General features: G+C 46.1%; 1 protein-coding gene across 1 annotated transcript in view; it reads left to right on the forward strand.

Annotated features, from left to right (window-relative positions):
• The window catches only part of ITGA3 (integrin subunit alpha 3), a 74,114-nt gene that overhangs the window by 20,944 nt on the left and 31,792 nt on the right, over positions 1-21,378 (forward strand). Inside the window, exons 2-5 of the mRNA XM_018552746.1 lie at positions 6,943-7,070; positions 9,898-9,977; positions 17,813-18,068; positions 19,030-19,128. Coding sequence (XP_018408248.1) covers positions 6,943-7,070; positions 9,898-9,977; positions 17,813-18,068; positions 19,030-19,128 — 563 coding nt within the window. The remainder of the gene's footprint in view (positions 1-6,942; positions 7,071-9,897; positions 9,978-17,812; positions 18,069-19,029; positions 19,129-21,378) is intronic.

Genomic DNA, 21,378 nt, shown 5'->3' on the forward strand with positions numbered 1-21,378 from the left:
CCCAAAAGCCACTTCTCTGCACACAATGTGACCGGAGTGACATCACAATCTGTCTCCCCGGAACCTCTACAGGGTGTGCAAGGAAGCTGTGCTAGTGGATGCACATATGGATGGAGCTTCATACCAGCACAGCAGCCCACACTGTGTTCCATTTGTAGTGCAACTTGGGCCACGACTTAATGACCAAGGACAAATGTGGGTACTGAGGTTACATAGGTTGAGAACCACTGCATTAGAGGATCCCCGCTGTCAGCCCCAAACAGGACGTTAGGATCACACTGGATTTCTGGCAGATCCACAGCTATTTTTGTATACTTGTAGTGTTTTTAATGCACGGGGAAATATGTATATATTGCAGAGATGTATTTTTTTTTCTTTTGCCCTGACATACACTTTAATTCCTTTATCCGGCATATTGTAGACTCTAGGTGCCTGTGATCATAAAACAGAGACAGCACAGCTCATTCTGAAGAGCAATAGTTCCAGAGCTATGATGATGTGGGAATGTCTAAATATATATTTTTGGGTTATTCTTCTTATTACTAGCTTTTACGTAAGACGGTCTGTTTTAATTTTTTGTGGTCGCTTAATGTTTCCATTACCCAGAACGAGCAATTCTTGTCAACCTTATCTGACCTATTGTGCCGTCTTTGTTTACATGTACGAAAATCGGTTAATGCAGATGTGGTGAACGGAGCCTGCTCTCAGTTCTCAGTCTGGTTTTGCTGCAGCTTTTAAAGGAATACGGCCAGCGCATCTGTATATGGAGGACTAAACAATTGGCCTTTTTTTGCATTTGAATATTGCATATGAATAACTTGCCACTAGTTGGAGGCGGCGCCCGCGGAGTAGGAGGAGGCGGACAGTGTATCGGGGCTGACAGGTAAGAGGATTTGACCAGCCCACCTGAGACCCTTCAGAGCCCACCATAGAGAGTCTATGGTGGGCTCTGCCGGGTCACTCTCTTGTTTGGGTTATCAGGTGGGTGTAACTAGAAACCAGAGGGCCCCTTACAAAATTTTGCTATGGGGCCCTGTGATTTCTAGTTACGCCCCTGGTCCCACCTTAAAGCTAAATGTTAGATATGGTGATGGAACTAGAAATTGTGCCTTGTCTGTTGGTCCTTGTTCTATTATTTATGTATGGTGATGATTTGGTTATTGTAATTTATACATGCAGAGCTAAACACACTGTGTGTAGGGAAAGGGCTCTTGGGAGATGTAGTTCGGGGGGGGGGGGGCTTTCTTCAACTAGAACTGCCCTCCCAGCAGCTACCCCTGCAGGAATTTTACAAGCCAGGGGATAATGCCACAAGTGCAAGGTTAAAAATAATAATGCTGGGGCATAATCTAGAGTGGGAAAGGGAGATGTGAATGAAAGAGGGCAATGCCTGGATGTACCTTTTCAACCTACTGCTGGAATTTTCATTTAGGCAAAGCAACATTCTGACTGCTTTATATATTTCGTGAACTATAAAGAGTCCTCTGACTCCTCTGAACATCCCCTACAGTCCTCTAGCTGAATGTAGCCACAAGTGTTCAGAGGTGGCCAGAAAAGGGCAACAAAATAAGATCACAATATGTTTCCTGAACTATAAAGTGTCTTCTGACTCCTCTCAGCATCCCATTACCCCTGCAGTCCTCTAGCTAAACGTATCGATAAATGTCCAGAGGCTGCCAGAAGGGAGCACATGATCACAGTGCGTGTTAGGCTTCATGCCCCCTCTTGTCCTGCCACCATAGGCTGTGGCCCTCCAGTGCCATTATAGTAACTACATTCCCTGCCTTACATGCCATTTAGGATTACTTCTGCTCAGCATTTCCAGCCTTGTCCTGGCTGTGTGTACCACAATACGGTCATGTTGTGGTCTGGAAGGTGTGTGATTTGGCATCGGTCGTGTACACACATCTCTTAGCAGGCTGGCAGCTGTGTATGGTGGCGCAGTGCGGTGTTCCCACTTGTCATTGAATAGCAGAAGGTCTGGGTGTGCTGGCACTCGACCCATTACTTGGTGTAGTATTCTTTGTCATAGAAGCTTGGCACCGCAGCCACGTGACCTGCCTGAGTTCGTCATTGTGCTGGAGCGTGTGTACGTGAATGGAGCTTGACACTGCCCGCCGTGTGTCACTCAGGGTGTGGCGTGTTGAGCGTTATCTGCCGTTTCCTCTGAATCACCTCCTACCCCAGGCATTCCAGACATGCAGGTAGTCCGTCTCCTGCCATTAGTCACAGCACAAGCTTTTACCGTTACCCAATGAGGAGCATTAACCCCTTGTAGGGCTACGAAACACACCATGTCATTGCTGCCTGACAAGACCCCCCATATGCCACATCATTGCTTCCTGATATACCCCCCATATACTACATCATTGCTTCCTGATATACCCCCCATATACTACATCATTGCTGTGTGATAATACCCCCCATATACCACATCATTGCTGCGTGATAATACCCCCCATATACCACATCATTGCTGCGTGATAATACCCCCCATATACCACATCATTGCTGCGTGATAATACCCCCCATATACCACATCATTGCTGCGTGATAATACCCCCCATATACCACATCATTGCTGCGTGATAATACCCCCCATATACCACATCATTGCTGCGTGATAATACCCCCCATATACCACATCATTGCTGCGTGATAATACCCCCCATATACCACATCATTGCTGCGTGATAATACCCCCCATATACCACATCATTGCTGCGTGATAATACCCCCCATATACCACATCATTGCTGCGTGATAATACCCCCCATATACCACATCATTGCTGCGTGATAATACCCCCCATATACCACATCATTGCTGCGTGATAATACCCCCCATATACCACATCATTGCTGCGTGATAATACCCCCCATATACCACATCATTGCTGCGTGATAATACCCCCCATATACCACATCATTGCTGCGTGATAATACCCCCCATATACCACATCATTGCTGCGTGATAATACCCCCCATATACCACATCATTGCTGCGTGATAATACCCCCCATATACCACATCATTGCTGCGTGATAATACCCCCCATATACCACATCATTGCTGCGTGATAATACCCCCCATATACCACATCATTGCTGCGTGATAATACCCCCCATATACCACATCATTGCTGCGTGATAATACCCCCCATATACCACATCATTGCTGCGTGATAATACCCCCCATATACCACATCATTGCTGCGTGATAATACCCCCCATATACCACATCATTGCTGCGTGATAATACCCCCCATATACCACATCATTGCTGCGTGATAATACCCCCCATATACCACATCATTGCTGCGTGATAATACCCCCCATATACCACATCATTGCTGCGTGATAATACCCCCCATATACCACATCATTGCTGCGTGATAATACCCCCCATATACCACATCATTGCTGCGTGATAATACCCCCCATATACCACATCATTGCTGCGTGATAATACCCCCCATATACCACATCATTGCTTCCTGATAATACCCCCCGTTACATCGTCACTCTGCTGTACATAACCTGTGGGAGGGACCCAGTAGATGCACCCACTACGGGAGGGGGCGGAGACAAGGCCAGTCACTCTGCAACAGGAGAGAGAACAGCAGTGACCGGTCTTTATTACAGGAGGAGGCGGAGACGAGACCAGTCACCCTGCTCAAGGAAAGAGAGAGAGCAGCAGTGACCGGTCTTTATTACAGGAGGGGGCGGAGACAAGACCAGTCATCCTGCACAAGGAAAGAGAGAGAGCAGCGGTTACCAGTCTATATTACAGGAGGGGGTTGGATAGAAGACCAGTCACCCTGCACAAGGAGGGAGAGCAGCAGTCACAAGTCTTTATTACAGGAGAAGGTGGAGACAAGGCCAGTCACTTTGCACCAGGAGAGAGAGCAGCAGTGACCAGTCCTTATTACAGGAGGGGGCGGAAACAAGATCAGTCACCCTGCACAAGGAGAGAGACAGCAGCGATTACCAGTCTATATTACAGGAGGGGGCGGAGACAAGACCAGTCACCTTGCATAAGGAGGGAGAGCAGCAGTCACCAGTCTTTATTACAGGAGGGGGTGGGGACAAGACCAGTAATTCTGCACCAGGCAAGAGAGCAGCAGTGACTGTTCTTTATTACAGGAGGGGCGGACACAAGACCAGTCACCCTGTATAAGGAGAGAGAGAGCTGCAGTGACCAGTCCTTATTACAGGGGAGGGCGGAGACAAGACCAGTCACCCTGCACCAGGAGAGAAAGCAGCAGTGACCAGTCCTTATTACAGGAGAGGGCGGAAACAAGATCAGTCACCCTGCACAAGGAGAGAGACAGCAGCGATTACCAGTCTTTATTACAGGAGGGGGTGGAGACAAGACCAGTAATTCTGCACCAGGCGAGAGAGCAGCAGTGACTGTTCTTTATTACAGGAGGGGCGGACACAAGACCAGTCACCCTGTATAAGGAGAGAGAGAGCTGCAGTGACCAGTCCTTATTACAGGAGAGGGCGGAGACAAGACCAGTCACCCTGCACAAGGGGAGGGAGCAGCAAAATGAAAAAATTGCACACAAAAAATACAGCATATATAATTGTTACACAAGCCATTTTGTAATGTACTGTTATTAAATGACTGTGATTTTCTAAAACTGTCAAAAAATTGACCTGGAGGCGTGCTTTACACAGCTGCTGTACAGAACTCCCCCAGAAATGTCACTTCCTGCTTCTGTGATTGGCTGACTTCTATTTCTTTAGAACAGAACCCTTTAGGAATCTGCAACAAGTTTGTTAAAACCCTTCCAGTGTACATTCATCACTCTCAAAGGATTGATTTTTTTTTCTTTCTCAACAAAAGTGGAATTGCTCTTTAAATTAGCAATATACTGTACAGTACATTCCAGGTCCATCAACTCAAAAGGTGCTCAATGTCTTGCAGTAGCTTCACTATAGAAAGCAGCCACAGCCTGAGAAGAAAAGCCTGACCCCTGCAGAGAAAGACCCTTGTTCTCTGTGTGGAAGCAGTGGTCCCGTACCAAACCGCACTGAGCATGAAATTTGCTGATTGCAGAGCTATAGGCCTGACACAACAGGGGACAGAGAGCAAGGCTTCCACAGCATGCTGGCAGGGGCGTCCCGAGGCTGGGTGTCACCCGGGGGCGGAGACCAGGTGACACCCCACAGTGACGTCATCACACATGCGTGGTGGTCTTTTTGATGACACAAAGATGGCCGCCTGCAGAGAGAGGAGGGGACATTCACCCGGCGGGATAATGTATGCCGCCGGGTCCCCTTCCTCGCTCCTCACACTGTCTGGCTCTCGGTCCATGACCGAGTGCCCGACTTTTCATAGGGGGTGACACCAAAATGTCTGTCAGTCATTTTGGTGTCACCCCTCCAATGGTGGCACCCGGGCCGCACCCCCCTTGTGACGCCACTGGGCAGGGGACAGGCTTTTCTACTCAGGCTGTGGCTGCTCTCTAAAGATAACCAAGATTTGACACTCTTTTTTCTGTGTTTTGCTGCACCTGGAATGTATATAGCAGTTCAGTTGGGCTGCAACCAGAGGAACGTCAGGCACCTGAACAATTTAGCTCCCAGTGTGAGACGTTGGCTAACAAAGCATGCAAGGACTAATAGCTTCACAACAGCTGGAGAGTCAGAGGTTGCCCCAGGCTAAGCCATACATATGCTCCTACTATGCACTGGAATCATGAGCTCAGCTTTTTGTAGTGATAAATGGGATAAGGTGCTTGGAACATGCAGGTATGTGTGCAGACACCTTCCCAACTCCCCCCCACTCTGGTGATGGAACGCAGACCACCTCCGTCTAAACACTGTATCAGGATGCAAGGGGGAGAAAGTATGAGGAGGAGGAAGACAGGAGGAAGAATGGAGTGGGAGAGACGAAATGAAATCCTGCAGAAAGACACAAAGATTATTCAGCAAGAATGCAGAGCTGACATTCTTCCCTCCAGTGTTTGGATAGTGAATCCATTTACAGTATATTGGCAGCTTATTATTATTACGTTGTTCCAATTCATTTCTTCAGAGGCTTTCCTCTTTAAAAACTGTTAAATCCTGGAAATACATGTGAGAAATACACTCTGCTTTGTAATTCTGCTAGGCTAGGTTTGTGCTCCAGCCTGACACTGTTGGCGCTAAATAAATCTTGTATAATAATAATAATAATAAAAATATAATGAGCCAAATCATGAGGCTTAATAACAAACGAACCTGCCGGCCTCAGCTGTTACCGTGCCTTGTACAGAGAGTGGCAGTGACAGCTCAGGCCGACAGGTTTGTTTTGTTATTAGGGCCCATTCTCACCACATCCGGATCATCTCCAGACCAGACTATTTCCAGACCCAAAATGCATCTTAATGTATCCCTATGCTATTTCTGGCCTCTGTTCCCACCAGCGCAGTCTGTTCCGGACCAGACCAGAAAAATACTGCTTGTCCTTTTTTTTTGTCTGGTCTGGAATGCACTGGAACGAATCCAAAACGCATGGAACGCACCTGTAAGACAATTTTAAGCTAAAATATAAATCAAATTCCAATTGCGGTAAAATCGAGGCAAAAATTAAATGCACTATGTTCCAGATCTGGTCCGTAAAATGGTGTGAACCCAGCCTCAAGCCTCATATGATCACCATGATCGGCTGGTTACATGATCTGGCATCACAGTGATTGTTTCCTGATCCTTTGTGTAGACAATCGGTTCTCACGCCATTTCAGTCTGTGATCCCACTGGGGAGTTTTTCCCTTACTTCCTGTCCCTGTGACGCCAGGCCAAGAAATGGGAGAAGTGGTTGTCACTGAGACCATGATAAAAACACTCCACATTCTACTCCAAATGTGTAATTGAAGAGATATTACCAGGAGGAACAGAAATACAGAAAAAAGCAACATTTACTAATAATGGTTCCGATTTTATGTCTTCTGCAGGTTGCTGGCGGGAGCTCCACAGGATGCAGCACCCTCTGGTGTTAATGTTAACCGGACCGGTGCCCTCTATGCGTGCCCTATCACCATGTCAAAATCAGATTGTTTCCGCGTCTCTATCGAACAGGAAAGTAAGTTTAAGTTTTGCCAGCCATGATTTACATTGATAAGGATATCAGTGCAACTTTAATGTTGGTAGATGTTCCCGTACATGAGCAGTTAATGGATGATTAGGTCACGTGGTCTGTATTCACTGGGCTTTTGATTAAGAGCAGCTTCAATGGTTATTGAATAACTAGAAATCTGTGGAGAACTTGAAGTTAAACTACCAACTCATTACATAGCCTCAAAGTTGTATTGCATCACTGTAAACCTGGCATGTCAATAAACCATCATGTAATGTAATACCTGATTCTGGCCATTAGATGGAGCTGAGAAGCATAGAAAATCAGCTCCACCTAGTGGCCAAAAGGTGGTATTACATTGTATTACATTACATTTGACCTGATAAGAAAATCCACCATACTAATACGAAGAATGTTCCTTCTTTACCTCTACTTGCACAGAACCAATGTTCACAGAGATTCACAGGACAAATGGCTCTGCACATTGTTTATAAATGCACCCCTTAGTGTTCCCACTCACAAATCATACAAAAGTAATTGTAATTGATTTTTTGGAGCGGGTTATACTTAGAACAGCAAACTATTCTGAACAATTTCAAACTGAGGGAAAGTATGTTAAAGGAGAACTATGAGGTGAGTGCTTTTCACTCACCTCATAGTTCTAGCCGACCTGTGACAATGAGACTGTCACAGGTCGGCTCAGTAGATCGGGAGGTGAGCGAACACATACCGGCGTTCGCTCACCTCTCAATCCTGTCAGGGCTCTCTGCAGTGACGGGAGCGCTGACTGGCGGAACGGACACGGGAGGGGGTGGGTACAGCTGGCTCTGCCTCTAGATAGGCAGAGCCAGCTGTCAGTCACGGAGCTGGGCGGATCCTGGCACAATTGTCGGGATCCGCTTCAGCTGCGGTGTCTCAGTATACCGCGAGCAGCAGCTCGCAGTATACTGAGCCAAGGGTGAGTTTGTGTCCTCCCGTTACCCTAAGGAGAACTATGGGGAAAAGCCTTAACCCCATAGTTCTCCTTTAACATACAATGTACAACCCAAGCTTTTAAATATAGTATACAGTATACACAGCATACATATCTAGTTTGCAGCTGATAATGGGATCTGGTGCACAGTACAGACATGGTTAGTTATGGTAAACTCCCCAGCTCCCCCCTCCCCCCCATTTACATTACATAGAAGGGGGAAACTAGATAGAATTGTTCAAGCAAGCAAATAAAAGGTAAGCAGAAATGTTTACATATTTTTTGAAGTTATGCTATGTGAATGGGAACATATAACATATACATAGTTGTGTTATCCCAGTTTGGCTGCAATAGTGGAAATACACTTGATGTGGGAAGATCTCACACTGGAGTCTCTGACATATAAAATTACTCTCGGATTGTTTAAGCCAACCAACATGTCCTGAAGATGAAACAGTGTGAATACATGACAGATATGTTTATTCTGTAGCCCAGGTCTGCTTTAGGTAAAATTCCAGCAATGTAAATATGACTTTGACTGAAATGTATCGAATTCTACTTGTAACTTTGGCAATCCTTCATAGCCTGATTTCCTATATTACTCCCACATCTACAGGGCTGGCACACCATAAGCGGAGGTTTCATCTGCCACATAGACAGCTCAGGGTTGCTTATTATATTTACTCCAGCAAAAATGTGTTTGTTCACTGAGCAGAAAATAATTTAAATGGACCCTTGCCTGCAGCGTGCAGCTATCTTGAGCCTGCCATTTGAAGTCTGAATGACTTAAGTCATCATACATCCCCCTCTCTGCTCCTGGTCTGTATTGGCATTGCCTCCCCTGTCACAGCTATTGGCTTTCTCTACCATCATTTTTTTTTCCCGCTCTTCCTCGTGTGTGGGAGGGATCTTTAGGGCCGGCACATGGCAGCCACTGTTCTGCTGTTCCCAAATATTATATGAAAGATCTCATTCTCAGCATCCCTTAGGATAAACATCCCTGCTGGCCCTTGCAGACTTTAGCTGTACAATCTGCTGATCAGTTGCTTGATTGCATTTGATTAGAGTGTAATCAAGCAACCGATCAGAAGATTGCACAGCTAAAGTCTCCAGAACGGCAAGCAGGAATGGACATCTAAAGTGTTGCTGAGGATGTGTTCTTTTATATAACGCTTGGGGCAAGTTTCTGTGATGTTTACAGGGGTCTGTTGGCCCCTCCCACCGAACTCTATCTTAATATGGAGCAAAGGCTGATGATGATGTCACTGAGTCTCAAGAGGTATTTATTGAAAACGTTATGATTTTGAATTTTTTAATTGCATGTTGTTCTCCTCCTCAGTGTACCACCTCAACTCTGATGCAAGCAGTGGGCTGGCTCTTAGGAGGGCATATGCAAATATCAAAATGTCTTGATGGGTGGGTCTCAGTCTGGAGGAGTTGGCGTTCCTAGTCATACTGTATTTGCATGCAGATCATTGTAGGTAACACCCACATGTGATGCTGAGCCTCTATGATTGAAAGAAGTGATATCCAATGAATAAAAGGGACAGGGGCAAGGACAGTAAAGCTGAGGAGGGAAGCGCTAGATGGTGCTGGACGTCATGCATCCAGGAAATGAGGTGGGCTCTATCTGACTTACTGAAGATTCTAATGCACATTGTGAGAAGCTGACAGTGTGGAATGAAATCAGAGGAAGCTATTTCAGTCCAGGAGAGACGGAAGGGAAGGCCGGAGGTCACCTCTAAACCCTAATTGTTTATAATTGGCTGACAATATCGTTTCATTCTGTTAGTAAATAGCAATAACTGAGGTAATCTAATTTAGTCTTAAGAAGTCTTTCTGATGTCATTGTGTCCACAGGTCAGCCCGGCCGTAACCTCATTGAGAATATGTGGTTGGGAGTCACGGTAGAGTCACAAGGACCCGGAGGTCGTGTCTTGGTAAGTGAAGTCTTCTGAGTTATGGGGAAAGCAAAGCATGCTGGGAAATACCTTTTGTGGTTTGATTAATGGGAACCAGAAAGGAAAAGCACAATTTCAATATGATAATTTCAGATAATTCTGGATCTACGGATCATTATGGGGTTACATTTCACAAAAGTGACCTCCTGCGCTTTTCAGTATACACTCCACCTGAGCTGTCCAGGCTTACAGCAGTTCAACTTTAAAGTGCCTTACCGAAATCATGGCAATGTATGTTATATGCCCTTAAATCCATTTTCTGGCAACGCATTTTATTGCCTTGCTCTATGCTGCAACTCATGTCCTTTGGAAGGTGTGTTAGGGCCCCATATAGAATGAATTTCCTTATGCACCTCCCATAACTATTCAGAATGAATGGCACTGCATTGTCCAAATGCTTTTACCATTCATTGCCCCACAGCGCCAAAGTGTTAATGGGTCCTAACGATGAGTTTCTCTTATTTGCTCCCTTGTCTGCTAAATATACCATTGGAAGCGTGTTGTAATATCCGTTCAATAAATAGAAAAATAAAAAAAAAGTACTTATTGTACTTTCCAAACCTCTTGTAAGCTTTTTACACCTGTGCACCGAAGGAACGCTCATGAAATTGCACGCCTTCCTGTAGTGTACCTGTTTTTCAGACTCACTGCAGTGCCATTCATTCTTTGTGGCACCCCAGCACGCCTGCGAGGACAGGCTCACAGAAAGGTTCACACCTGTGCGTGTGCAACATGTATACGTGTTAAGGTGCATAACGTTCGGGCAGCCCATACATACCAATGGGCTGCCCAACACATGACAATCACACCAAAAAAGTGCGTGCACCACTTTTTAGAACCCACCGCCCCAAAATGCATGGTACATTGCAAAGAAAATAGAACAAATGATACAGTATGAAGAAATTAGAATGGTACAGTATAAAGAAAGTAGAAAGAATGGTAAAGTATGAAAAAAATAGAAAGATACAGTATGAGGAAGATAAAAAGATACAGTATGAGGAAGATGGAAAGATATAGTATGAGGAAGATAGAAAGATACAGTATGAGGAAGATAGAATAAAAAAGAATACAGCATGAAAAAATAGAATTTTACAGTATAAAGAAAAAATAAAAAGAATGATACAGTAAAAAAAAATTGAAAGATACAGTACAAAGAAAATACACAGAATGATGCCATATGATGAAAATAGAAGGGTACAGTATAAAGAAATAGAAGGGTACAGTGTGAAGAAATAGAAGGGTACAGTATAAAGAAATAGAAGGGTACAGTATGAAGAAATAGAAGGGTACAGTATAAAGAAATAGAAGGGTCCAGTATAAAGAAATAGAGGGGTACAGTATAAAGAAAGAGGGGTACAGTATAAAGAAATAGAGGGGTTCAGTATAAATAGAAGGGTACAGTATAAATAGAAGGGTACAGTATAAAGAAATAGAGGGGTACAGTATAAAGAAATAGAAGGGTACAGTATAAAGAAATAGAGGGGTACAGTATAAAGAAATAGAGGGGTACAGTATAAAGAAATAGAAGGGTACAGTATAAAGAAATAGAGGGGTACAGTATGAAGAAATAGAGGGGTACAGTATAAAGAAAATATTTTATTTCATAGGCCATAACATCATCTCCGTCTTCCCATCATTGTCTACCTTTTTGTGTCCCGGATAATTATGAAACGTCGTATTGTCCTTTTAAACCTATGTGTCATTTTCCGCCACACATGCCAAGTAACGGGACGCTTCCTGTATCCTGAAGTGCTCCTGATCTGCATTCCCAGCTGCCCCTCTTCTCATCTTCCTCCTGTGTCTGCCGCATCAGGATATTGGAAAATGCCCGACATCTGCAATGCATCATAATTGTCATTGCCAGCTAATACTAAAAGGGCCCCTAATAAGATTAGCCTAGCTCAGTGTGAAAGTAAGTGTGTGCGGGCAAAGCATGCTGGGATTTACAACAGGGTTCTGCTTACTATAAGACACTAATAAGCATCTGCCAAGGACGGCAGGGTAGGAAGGAATAGCAGAGTACAAGATTTACTTTTTGGGGGTCTTTTTTTATTTGCCGAGTTGAATTTTGGATACTTGTGGGTATATGCAGCAGCAGGGGGACAGGACCGGCTTAGAGGAATTATTCTGAGAGAAAGTTCTCTCAGAGAACTTTCCAATTTCATTATTGGTGGACGGTATCATCTAATGATCGCCTATAATGCTGCATCCTGAACTTAACCACTTGAATACCAGCCTGTATATCCCCCTTTATTACCATTCTGTTTTTTAGTTTACAGTGATACTTTGACAATTACTCGGTCATCCAATACTGTGCACAAATGAATTTTTATGAGACAGATAGAGCTTCCTTTTTATTAAGGATCAGTGCCGATACCTAGTATTTGGGCGAGTACTCGAACTTCCAGTATCAGGAAGCTGGGCGGCGAGTCATTACATAATCAGAAAGCTTGGCTTACTGATTGACCACAAAGGAAGGCAATCAGGAAGCTGGCCAATCACAAAGGAGCATGGAGTCGGCTTCCTGGATGATCATGAATCCATGGAGCCAGCTTCCAGGCTAATCAGGAAGCCAGGCGGCGTGTAATGACTTGGTGGTCGGGAATCTGACCAATCAGGAAGCCGGGTGGCGAGTCATTACCCACCCCCCTGGCTTCCTGATTGGCAGGAAAGCCGGCTCCATGCTTCCCCTTTTCCTGGTGATGACGGAACGTGGCCTCAAGGCCAATCCTGTAAGTCGGTTGGGGTGTAATGACTCGCCACCTGCCTTCCTGGTTGGTCAGAAAGCTGGTCAGGAAGTCGGGTGGCGTTCTTTACCTGCCCCCTGGCTTCCTGATTGGCCAGAAAGCCGGCTCCATGCTTTCTCATCACCAGGGAGAATGTAGCTGACTGCCAGGCCAATTAGGAAACCGGGGCGCAGATAATGACTCACCCCCCGGCTTCCTGATTGGCCGACTGGCCGGCTCCATGCTTCCTCGTCAGCAAGTGATGAGGGAGCATGGAGCCAACTTCCCAGCCAATCAGGAAGCTTAGGCGGCGTGTAATGACTTGACGCCTGGCTTCCTGATTGGTCAGGAAGCTGGGCAGCAAGTCATTACCCACTCCCTGGCTTAATGATTGACCACAAAGCTGCTCCTTAGTCACCTGGTGACGCGGGAGCATGGAGACAGGCTTCCTGACTAATCAGGAAGCCGGATGGCGAGTCCTTACCCGCCCCCTGGCTTCCTGATTGGCCAGGAAGCCGGCTCGATGCTTTCTCGTCACCTGCTGACAAGGGAGCATGGATACTGCTTCCCAGCCAATCAGGTAGCCATGGGGCGAGTCATTACATGCTGCCCGACTTCCTTAATGGGACTTCTGGTTTTGGTATTGGCGAGTACCGAAAAAAATTATCAGACAAGAAGTCAGTAGCATGTACTCAGAGCATGACTCAGCGCCCTGCTTCCTGATTGGTCGGGAAGCTGGCCAATCAGGAAGGAGGATGGCGAATCATTACCCAATTGGCCAGAAAGCTGACTCCATGCTTCCTGGTCATCTGGTGATGAGGGAGTATGGAGACGGCTTCCCGGCTAATCAAGTAGCCGGGGGGCGAGTCATTACATACTGCCTGGCTTCCTTAATGGGACTTCCGGTATTCGGTATCAGCGAGTATCGGGAAAAAAATATCGGTACTCGTACTCAATACAGAAAAACCGTACCCTGTAGCTATTGTGAGATTATCCATTACGAAATTCTCCCAACATCCACAAATGTTGTCAATAAAAATAAATGACATCAAAAAACGTTCTTGTCTTAAAATAAACTGTTAAAGAAACAGAAATGTTTTGCATAAGGTGAGAAAGGCCACAAGAACTTCCTCTATCTGGTGGTCATCCTCTTGTCTTCCATAATAGTAGAATAGTTCCATAATAATAGAGACATCTGAAGGGTAAAAAACTTTTCATCAGCAACAAGCCAAAAAAAATGTCTATCAAGAAGATTTTCCAGATAATTGGTATTTCTGTGTTGCGTCTTTTGTGTTTCTGCACAGTCATGGGATCTGCTGGCGTGGGCACCGTGCCCTGCTATTAACAAAGTGTCAAGTCAGGGATTCGGCTTTGCTTTTCATTTCCAAAATAGGCTTTTGATTAATGGATCCGCGCTTGCCGAGTGCTAAAAACATTGGCACGAAGGGCGGGAGCGAAGTATTCTGGGATTTCAGTACAGCAGAAAAGGATCCTGGGAAGGTGTGTTATGTCTTACATGGGATATAGCAGTCTGCTGAGCTAGGCAATGTACTGTATACATACAAGGGGTGCACCAAAATTTCAGCCGAAAGTTGTACTGTGAGCCAAATGTCGATAATACCAAAACGGCTGAAAATGTGGTTCATCCCCAGCTTCTCTCCTCCCTGCTGGGCCCCAGTCTGTGTCCCCTACGATCCCCGCTGCTCTCCCCCACCTGTGTCTGCAGAAGGAGTGGGGATCGGAGGGGACATTGGTTTTGCGAATGCCTAGATGTGAACCGTGCCTTAGCGATCAGTCCTGAACACTGAGTGTAAACAACGGAGGACCTAGTACGCTTACTTTGTCCCCAGTTATGAATGAACGGGAAGTGCTCTACAACACTTCCCGTTCACTCATGATTGTGGATATTGTACCTGATACAATCTCTTCAGTTTAAGAATGGACAGAAGCACTCAGTGCCCACAATTTTTTGTCTTGAGTTCTACTTTTCAAATGACGAGCTCAATGAGATCTACCAATGAAAAAAACACCTTTTATTTAAAAAAACAAGCACATTAAAACTGGGGCTACTGCATCTCTCCCCTGGCTCCCTCTCTCTGTCTCTCTCCCCCCACCCCCCTCTCTCTCTCTCTCTCTCTCTCCTGGCTGTCTATTCTCTCTCTCTCTGCCCTGGCTGTCCCCTCTGTCTCTTTCTCTCTCCTGTCTCTCTCTCTCTCTCTCTCTCTCTCCCCCCTCCCTCTCCTGGCTGTCTCTTCTCTCTCTCCTGGCTGTCTCTTCTGTCTCTCTGCCCTGGCTGTCCCCTCTCTGTCTCTCTATCTCCTGGCTGTGTCTTGCTCTCTCTCTCTCTTCTGGCTGACTCTCCTCTCACATCTGAAGGTTTCTCCTCTCTCTCTATCCTGGCTGTGTCTTCCTTACCTGCACTGCAGCATCTTCCAGGCTCTTCTCTCATGTGCGCTGTCCTGTCCTCCTGCGGTGATAGTGTGGACGAATGTGTCAGACATTGCAGACCAGGAGGGGCGTCCCACCCCGCACTGGTCATAGTGTGGACGAATATGTCCGACGCTACAGACTGGGAGGGGCGTCCGGCCCCGCACTGGTGATAGTGTGGACGAATGTGTCCGACGCTACAGACTGGGAGAGGTGTCCCACCCCTTCCTGTCTGCAGCCACTGACGCATTTAGCCGCACTAGCACCGTGGGAGGGAGCTCAGGACAGTGAGCAGATCGCGATCTACCAGTGTTTGCTTTGCGATTGACTGGTAGATCGCGATCGACCTAATGGGCACCCCTGGTATAGAGGCTTCCTGTTCATTCACAACAGGGGCCACAGAAAAAGAGATTGAGGACTCTGTGGCGCCAATCTCTATTTCTATTTTAAAAGGGAAATATCAGACCCACTGATATTCCCCAAAGCCACTGACAGTAAAGTAAAAATAAATCATGTAAAAATAATTTTAAAAGGTTGGGAAAAAAAAGTGATTTTTCAGTTTCAGCATGACACATTTTCTCATTTCAGTCATTGCGGTGCACCCCTAATGCATACATATATGTACAGGCACCTCCCAAGGGGATGTGGATAGCAGAACTGAGATAAGGAGGAAGTGGATGACAGGCCATGAACTATTATAAGGCTCTGGTGTTGACCAAAGAGAGATAAATGAAGACTAGATTGAGAAGGACATTGCTGAGTGTGCCATGGGGAGACTGCTAGTAAAGTGACAGCACAAAGAGGGTGTAAGTCAGCTGCTGGATGTGAGCATCGAGGACACGGTCAGCAAAGAGACCGAAGGGTTTAGTGCAGAAATGGACTGCCAGGACATGAACGTTGTCTGGGAAGAGACTACTGTTTTTTGTTTTTTTTTGAAGCCCGTGGAACGTGCGTCTAAACAAACTTCCCCCTGTGAACAAAAAAAGTGAACCGTGAAATCACAGCACACAAAAACGTGCACAAGGGTGCAAGGTCCTTCCTAAGAAGGGACCCATTTCCCGACCCCCCGGGGCGCAAGGCTCCTGACAGGGGTTGAGATACTATGGTCCACCAACCCGAAGGCCGGTGGACCTTTCCTTTGGGGACCTGCCGAAACAGGTCCCAAGGACACGGTCAGCAAAGAGACCGAAGGGTTTAGTGCAGAAATGGACTGCCAGGACATGAGCGTTGTCTGGGAAGAGACTACTGTTTTTTGTTTTTTTTTTTAAGCCCGTGGAACGTGCGTCTAAACAAACTTCCCCCTGTGAACAAAAAAAGTGAACCGTGAAATCACAGCACACAAAAACGTGCACAAGGGTGCAAGGTCCTTCCAAAGAAGGGACCTACTTCCCGACCCCCCGGGGCGCAAGGCTCCTGACAGGGGTTGAGATACTTTGGACCACCAACCCGAAGGCCGATGGTCCATTTCCTTTGGGGACCTGCCGAAACAGGTCCCCCACAGTACTTGGCAAGGGGGCTCTCCCGAAGAGAGACCCCCTTCCTGGGTGGGAGGAGACAGAGAACCCCCTACGAGGCACAGAATCTCCTCCCAGCGTCAGGAATAGGCCCCGAAGAAACCTGCACCTTTCGCATCTGTGGGTCAAATTTAAAAATAAAAAAGTGCCAAACGTGCATGGAGTGCATAAATAAATCTAAAGTGCCAGTGCACCACGCTGACAGGCCTTAGGGGCCGGAGTGCAAAAATATTGCCCCGGACTAGCCATAAGGCCTGTCCAAGAGGCGTTGTGCAGAAAAAGCAATATGGTGTGTGACCAAGTGCTACAGTGAGTCATGTGGGGTCCCATACCCAAGTGACTTTCTGAGCACCCCTGGGACGCCACCCCCAGGGGGCACAACACCACAGGCTTCTGCCGCCCCCGAACCCTCGAGCCAGACCAAGCTTCGCATCTGTTCAGTCAGAAAGCCATGTACTGAGCGGTTCCCCTCTCACAGGAAGCCGCCCCACACGCTCTTTCACTCCAGCGAGTACTAAGTAACCATCCCCCGCAAGGACGGTTCTTTTCCCCACCGAAAACTGATAAGAACAGATACTACACTTGATCTTAGCCAAAAGGCCGGGAAGAGACTACTGGTCCTCATACTGAGCGTATCCACACTGAGACTGCCAATGGACCTAGTGACGATGACCACACAGAGACTATTATCCAGGTGATCCAGAGTTACTTTACAGAGACAAATGGCGACAATTTATAAAAACCCCATCCCTATGTGCGATATCATCAGGGGCATAACTAGAAATGGTCGCTATGGTGATTGTTCCGCCACTGCATATTACATAACGAGTTATTGGCTCCATGCTATAATAAATGCATGTGCATTGAGTAATTAATGCTGTTGTCACTATGAGGCATCTCTCTGTCACTGTGCTCTCTCCTCCTATCAACATACTTCTTGTCAGCATGAACTGATTGGTTCCTTGTGCTGCTTCTTCCTCTCTCACTCTGAGCTGCAAGAGGCTGATAGTAAGCATTTGAAAACACATTTAAGTACTATAGTTTTAATGAAGACATAAGTACATTAAGAAAAGTTGTCCCTTATTATCAGACTTGGTTAAGGCAAGGTCATTTTCAATGATGAAGTCACCTCTTTGTCTCTTACCAGGTGTGTGCCCATCGATATACATCAGTCCAGGCCATACTGGGCACTAGAGAAGAGCAGTACAGGATGATCGGCAAGTGTTATGTGCGGGGCAACGACCTGTTATACAACAGTCAGGATGAATGGCAGACCTACCACAATGAGATGTGCAATGTGAACACCGATCTGGACAAAACGGGCATGTGCCAGATGGGCATCAGCGGAGGATTCATCAACAACATGCTGTACTTTGGAGCCCCTGGGGCTTATACGTGGCAAGGTAAGGGTATGTGTGTGTGACAGCCTGCCCAGAGCTGGCACAAGGTGGCAGAGGGCAAGGTTAGGTTTTGTTTCGGGGAAATGGTAGGAAGGTAAGATGGGGCAGCACCAGTTTACTGTTGGTTTTGTCTTTTTGGTTGTCTACAGAAGGGAGGCTTTTACAGGTAAATAACATGCACGAAACATGTTACGGTAAGTATGTGATTACAGCAGAAGAGGGCAAGTGGGGGGGGGGGGGTTTGGGGATTTTTTTGGGAGGGTGAAGTTCCCTTTTAAAGCAGAACTATTGGGGTCAGTGTTTTTCCCCATAGTTCTCCTCAGGGTAACGGGAGGACACAAACTAGCGTCCTCCCGTCACCCTAAGCTCAGTATACAGCGAGCTACAGCTCGCGATATACTGAGACTGGCGCAGCCGGGACGGATCTCGACATTACTGTTGAGATCCACCCAGCTGCGTGAGTGACAGCGGGCTCTGCCTAACTAGAGGCAGAGTCAGCTGTGCCCACCCCCTCCCCATCCGTTTCCCCAGTCAGCACTGGAGGATCGGAGCGGGGAGGGGGGAATCCCTGCAGGGAGCCGTGAGTGACAGTCACTGTCACTTCCCGATCTATTGAGCCGACCTGTGACAGTTTCCTTGTCACACGTCAGCTCGAACTATGAGGTCGAGTCTAAATCACTCACCTCATAGTTCTCCTTTAAGTGCTGCAGAAGATTTAAAGGGGCAGGTTTATGAAATTTTGTGGAGGAAATGCGGAGCGTTTTTGCCCAAAGCAGCCGCGTAAATGTGTCATTTCGTTGTTTCATTTCCCCAGATGAGGAAAGATGGAACCTGACTGTTATTGGGGATCCGTGCACTCCGGCTGAGCGTTTATTTTTTTGCTCCATTTACAATAAAGTCAGTCTGATGTATTTAATGAGAAGCTAGGAATGAGACAACTAATTTTCCCCTCGGTATGTTCTAGGCGCAGACTTCATCCTGCAGAGAGTGAAATCAGATTTCGGGATTGATGACACAGTGGATATCTCCTCGCCGAGGGAAAACTTGTACAACATCTACATGGGTACGTCATTGTCCCTCCCTGTGCTGCACTGTCCTTCACCTCCTTCAGTGCGGCTTATCTCGCTAAGTGCTTTGCGTCCTCTGTGTTGGTCTGAAGTCGTCTGCCTCATCTACTTCACCTTATGACTTCTCATTATTGATCAGTATATACATAAAGATCTGTGTAGAGTAGACCCATAGCGACCAATCAGATGACTTCTTTCATGTTGTTTAATTATTTTTCATTATTGGCTGTTACCAGACATGGTGAGGTATTGTTATTTCAGGCGCACAAAAGTGACCCTGTTACTCACAGACCAGATTATTAAAAAAAAACAAAAACATATTAGACATTTGAAGGATTATTAAAGTGACAGATCACACGTTAGGATACGACCCTACATCCGCATTTGAAGTCCTGCGTATGACTGTGATGTATTTCACACTGTACGCATGCAGATGTTTGTGATTATGTTTACATTCGTACAGCCTACAGCACAATAGCATTCTTTTGTAGCTGCCTGCGTCCTAGCAACGAACCACCTAGTGTACTTTGTTGCTAGGATTCAGGAGGCTAAAGCCACCTAGCATCCGTTGTTGCTGGGATATAGGAGGCTTGGGCCTTCTGGCATCCTTTGTTGCTAGGATACAGAAGGCTTTGGTCATCTGCCATCCTTTGTTGCTAGGATACAGGAGGCTTTGGTCATCTGGCATCCTTTGTTGCTAGGATACAGAAGGCTTTGGTCATCTGCCATCCTTTGTTGCTGGGATATAGGAGGCTTGGGCCTTCTGGCATCCTTTGTTGCTAGGATACAGGAGGTTTTGGCCATCTGGCATCCTTTGTTGCTAGGACACAGGAGGCTTGGGCCATCTGGCATCCTTTGTTGCTTGGATGCAAGCTGCACCTTGCCACCTAACGTCCTTTGTTGCTAGGATGCAAGGGGCTCGAGCCGCCTAACAACATATGTTGCTGGGATACAGAAAGTTTGGGCCACCTAGCATTCTTAATTGCTAGGATACAAGTTGCTCCTTGCCACCTAGCGTCCTTTGTTGCTAGGATGCAGGCGGGTTGAGCTACCTGATGTCTTTTGGTGCCAGGATACTGGACGTTTGGCCTGCCTAGCATCCTTTGTTGCTAGAATACAGGAGGCTTGAGCGCTCTAGCTTTCTTCCTTGCTAGGACACAGGAGGTTTGGACCACCTAGCATCTTTTGTTGCTAGGATGCAGGACCTCAGACACTTTCTCCTACCTGTGCGTCATACATATCACACCCCACATCCCTCTATGAAGTCATGTCACTTGCACTTGCGGTTACACTGTGTATCATTTCTTTGGAGGGAGAAGACTAAGCCGTGCGGAATGTCAGATCCTCGGTCAGGACTTGTTGTGCGCCGACTTTCATTGTCCTGAATGTCAGACTGAGTCAGTTTGTACAGAACGGTTTGCATAGTGGGTGCTGTTCCTTCTCACCTTCTAGGTGTGTTCCTTCAAGGACCAGTACACCAAAAACACACACTCACCTCATAGACTGGAGATGTTTCCTCCAAATAATGCCGTGATTCGGCCATGCTGATACGCACTCAGCTGATTGATGGGTAGTGTGAATTTTTATGTTAGGTCTTCTTTAATGGCTGAGGTTACCTTTCTGACCATGTTTTATGTCACACCCATATTCAGTGAAACATCAGCACCCCCCTACTTACTCGAATCGCGGGGTTCTTGCATGCTTGTGTACTTTTTCGAATTTGGTGTGGCTGTGCTTCACCCACACAGCTGCGCCATTCATTCACAGATCCCTTGGCAGGATCTGTGAATGGACAAACTCCGAATTCCATCAGCCACCACAGCAGAGAGACTTGTAGTGCTCAATAGAATACAAGTGTGGTGACGTCACTTGTAGTCCATTCATGGACGGGAAGAAGAGTCTGCAGCAGCCAAAACAATGCACTCGTGATCTAGTGATCGCAGTTGCAATGCTTTACTGTCCCCAATGCAAAAAATAACAGATACCCATTTTTTAATTTATAAAGACGTGTGCATTTATTATTATTTTCATTTATGATTTTCATTGTTTTATTTTTCATTTTATAATTTTATTATGTTTTATTTTCATTTTATTATTTTTCATTTATTTTATTATTTTTTCATTTTTTTATTATTATTATCATTTTTCTTTTTCATCTTTCATATCATTATTTTTCATTTCGTTTTCATCCCTTATTTTTTCTCAAAAAGCGGACTTTCCCTTTAAAACTGAGCTGAAAAGGAAAA

This window comes from Nanorana parkeri, unplaced genomic scaffold, assembly GCF_000935625.1.
Source record: "Nanorana parkeri isolate BGI_ZX_2015 unplaced genomic scaffold, ASM93562v1 scaffold96, whole genome shotgun sequence".
In the NCBI taxonomy this organism is placed as follows: Eukaryota; Metazoa; Chordata; class Amphibia; order Anura; family Dicroglossidae; genus Nanorana; species Nanorana parkeri.